Raw genomic sequence first — 4,161 nt, 5'->3', positions numbered from 1 at the left:
TTGACTAAAATACCCTTCTAGTTAGAATAGATGGTATTTTTGAATTTTATTTAATTCAATAATATGTAATAATCACTTACTTAAAATAAGTAAAATTAATTGGCCCACATTTATGTATACAATAACACAATAATTACTTTGAATAGAATAACGTAAGTCTATATATATATATATATATATATATATATATATATATATATATATATATATATATATATATATATATATATATATATATAAGTTCAAATGAAGACATTAAATAGAATGACGACGTAAAAACACTACTTTTATGTTATTATTCTGCCATAAATGTTCTATATATTGTCTTATATCTTTATTCAGTAATGAATATGTGAATAATCATACGTCAAATATTCACATTAGAATTACAACAATAGAATATATATGTAAAATTCTTAGTACGATAATAACATAAAGTAGTGTTTTCACATCCTCATTTTATTTACTGTTTTTATTTGAACCATTCCATATATATATATATATATATATATATATATATATATATATATATATATATATATATATATATATATATATATATATATATATATATATATATATATATATATATATATATATATATATATATATATATATATATATATATATATATATATATATATATATATATATATATATATATATATATATATATATATATATATATATATATATATATAAAGGTGTGTATTTGAATGATTGATGAGACGACACCTTTAGAATAAATATTAAAAAAATGTTGATTTTTATGAACGCCGCCCCATATTACCCCATAATTATAATTATGTGGCATGTCAACATTTGTCAATTATATTTTGAAGTGATCACAACTATGTCATCTTGACGATGGAAAATAATTGATTTTATATATTAGAAATTATACAAATTTTTATTTGATTAACATAAGTTGATAGAGCAACCTGCAAAGTTGTGGCTCATACACTAATCCAGTCAGCAAGCAACCTTAGACAAGATTACAAGACTCGCAAGAGTGAGAACGCAGAGCTAAGTTCTATTTGATTTTCCCTCGCCCTTCTTTTTTTTTTTTTTTTTTTTTTTTTTTTTTTTTAGGATTTGTTGTTTTAAATTTTGTTAGTTCTAACATTTGATAAAACTTAACGTTTTGAATAAAAAACCTCGTTTGACATTAGAGAATTTTTAGTATTTAGTTTAAACAAAATGTTTTAAATCTAAAAACTATCCTGCGTAGCGTTTAACAAAACGCTAACAGCTATCAACTATCCGTTTCCCACTAAATTTGACAAACACGCACACAAAATCCATAATAACCTGACAAATGAATTTTTTTTTCTAGTTTCACAATATATCTACAAAAATTTATCTTTTACAATACAACTAATTTGAGTGTCATCAAAAGTGCAAATTAAGACCATTAATTAATCAAGTAACAAATAATAAAAATGATAATGTTCTTAGATATTTTTTAGTTCGATTAGAACGAATCAGTTTTTCAGTTAGGATTTTGCAAATTTCGTTTCGATTCTGATTTTCTCCCATTTTGATTCTACCCTACCCGAAGCTTAACAGTAGCTTACACTCTTACAGAAAAAAAAAAAAAAAAAAAAAAATCTACAATGTGGAACAACATATATTTCTTTCCAATGTTTACAAAAAACATCTATCACTTCAATATGAAAGAACAAATCCAAAATTTTTAACTAATCGACTCAGGTACTGTTTACTCCAAGGATCAATCCGGAACCTTTCAACTTCTCATTGGTAATTCCATCGATGCGTTGTTTCATCTCCTCGCTCAAGTGATTTTTCCAATCTCCAATTTCTCCTTTCCTGAAATAATGCCGATTCTCCACCTCCAAAAACTTACCGAACTTCTGAACACCTTTCTTGTTCACCTCAAGATTGCTCAAAGTTTCGAAGCTACACAGCTCAACAATTTTCTCCACCACACTCTTCTCCAGTTCCTCCGCCGTGAATGGCTTCCCCATGAACACCGCCAACTTCCTCAGCACCACCTCCGGCTGCTTCTTCATTTCCTCATACTTCAAGAACAGAATCTTGTCCGGAGTTTCCAGGCTCGCTCTCCAGTATGACAGAACATGTTCCCAAAATGGCCCGTAGTCCGAAATCCCTTGACAGAAAAGCTCAAACGCTTCATCCAACGATAAGGGAGGTAGATCTTTGGATCTGTGATTGCTCATGAAATGCCATTTTGAAACTAAAACGTCTTTTGGGTCCCTACAGACGTAGACGATCTTGCACGAGGTAATGCACGGCGGTAAGAGGGTGCGAGGGTAATGGGTTGCGAACATTCGGGGAGCAGGCAAGTGGGTGAAGTCGGAAATAGCAGGGTAGGTTTCTATGTCAATGTAAGGGAAACTTGCGTGTGGGCCATGGTGGTGTAAAGGGTGGTCGGAGAAGCTGTAGCGGTGGCGGTTAATGGTAGAGAACATGAGGGCTTTGAGCCAGGTGGTTCCGGCCTTCATGAAGGAGGCTAAAAAGATGTCGGTGGGTTGAGATTTGAAGTAGGCGTGAAGAAGCAAGTTGTTTTTGATGGAGTTGGGGTGTAACCAGAAGCCATTGTAGTTGTAGAGGTGTTGCACACTCCATCCATTGCCTTTAGGTACTGCTTCTATTAGGTGTTTATGCTCCTCGCAGATCTTGTTGTAGTCTGCATCTTGTTTTGATTCTAGTGTTGTTGTGAGATATGTAGAGATCGACATATTAGAAATTGACAATCGTTATCGTAGTGTGTGTTGGGCACTTTCGCTAATTAAATACACCACATAGTGCAGACCGCGTTAATAAATAGAAGGCACCATGAAACTCGATATTTGCCTATTTGGGTAGAAATGAGAAGACCAAAATACCCTCCACGTGTTTTGTGTATTTAACGGTAGATAAATGAGTGGAGTTATGGCAAGGGACCAAGGGTGTAAATTGTAATGATTTGGCTTCTCCTTTCCTTTTCATAAAGCCGGCTTCAGGTCTTCGGCTTCAGCTAAAACTCTTGAAAGTCATCGGCTTTCTCCACCGCATCTGTTCCCCAATGGTTTTACGCCACGCCACCTGTCTAACACTTGCCCTTCCTCAAGAAAGCCACCGATTCAAGTAATTGCTCCACCTCTCTCTGCTGGTTGATCTATGCACGCTAAAAAGTTCGTCTGATTCTTTTCAATTTTGATCGACAAAATAAACCCTAGAAAGAGGAAAAGAGAAAAGAGTGTCCTTTGTGGAGAGCGGAGACAGCGAAGATGGTGTTCTACTTCAAAGCCCCACCAGAAGCTGGAGACTACACTATCTTGATAGGTGTTGACAAATTCGAGAATTCTTATGTATGTTCTTGATTCGATTGCTTCTGTATGTACTGAATTGTCTATTGTAATGAAATACTTCAAGTGTCCAACTAACAAATCCCTTTCTGGAAGGGTATTTTGGGCATTTGATTAAAACCACGTGTGTGTGTAAAACTATGTATTATGATGCCAACAAAACAAACCAATAAAACTACATTTCTATTTATTGCACTTACGCATTATATCATTCAATAAAACTATGTAAATGGATTTCTTTGGAACAGGGGCGTGGCTTCTGGAAACATGCGTCATTCTTTCCCGCTCCACACCACAACACTTTCTGTAGACTTGTTATTAAAGTGATACTTTTTGTAAAGCATAAACACCAATTTTAAAATATTTGAAATATCTGATAAATAATAGGGTTAATGTAATTTGACGGGTTAATTTCATGAAATACTAAGCAAGTTCTAAGTTTGTTGCATTTAGATATCTCATTTTTTTTTTATTCTAAAGATGTTTTACCATTCAAGTTTTAATTTTGTTTTATTTATGTGAAAGAAGTAAAATTTAATTTGTTTATTTGTTTGACCGTTGATTTGACAATGATTATGACAATACTCGACAATTCATAAAAAAAAAAAAAATCTCTCTAAATAATAACATACTTTCGTATTTGTTATAACTAAGAGACGCTTCCAAGGCTCATTGTCATCAAAGTTTTATCTTGGCACAAACGTATCATCACTACCAATGGACTGGCTGTTAGTACTGGAGAAGGAAATTATGGTATACTAGATTTTCTATACACTGGTTTAATTAAATGGAAAGGTTATTCGATCTAAAAGACTATAGTATTATTTTA

The 4,161-nt window shown here is 32.5% G+C and overlaps 1 protein-coding gene across 1 annotated transcript; it reads right to left on the bottom strand.

Annotated features, from left to right (window-relative positions):
• Positions 1–1,617: 1,617 nt before the first annotated feature.
• LOC111915701 (cytosolic sulfotransferase 5) lies at positions 1,618–3,430 on the bottom strand. Its single transcript, XM_023911333.3, has one exon. The coding sequence runs from the start codon at positions 2,721–2,723 to the stop codon at positions 1,710–1,712; it is 1,014 nt and encodes a 337-aa protein (XP_023767101.1). The 5' UTR covers positions 2,724–3,430; the 3' UTR covers positions 1,618–1,709.
• Between the last annotated feature and the right edge of the window lie 731 nt (positions 3,431–4,161).

The sequence above is a fragment of the Lactuca sativa genome, chromosome 1 (assembly GCF_002870075.4).
Source record: "Lactuca sativa cultivar Salinas chromosome 1, Lsat_Salinas_v11, whole genome shotgun sequence".
Taxonomy (NCBI): domain Eukaryota; kingdom Viridiplantae; phylum Streptophyta; class Magnoliopsida; order Asterales; family Asteraceae; genus Lactuca; species Lactuca sativa.
The sequence above is the reverse complement of the archived record's forward strand: the minus strand, read 5'-3'. Positions and strand labels throughout refer to the sequence as shown.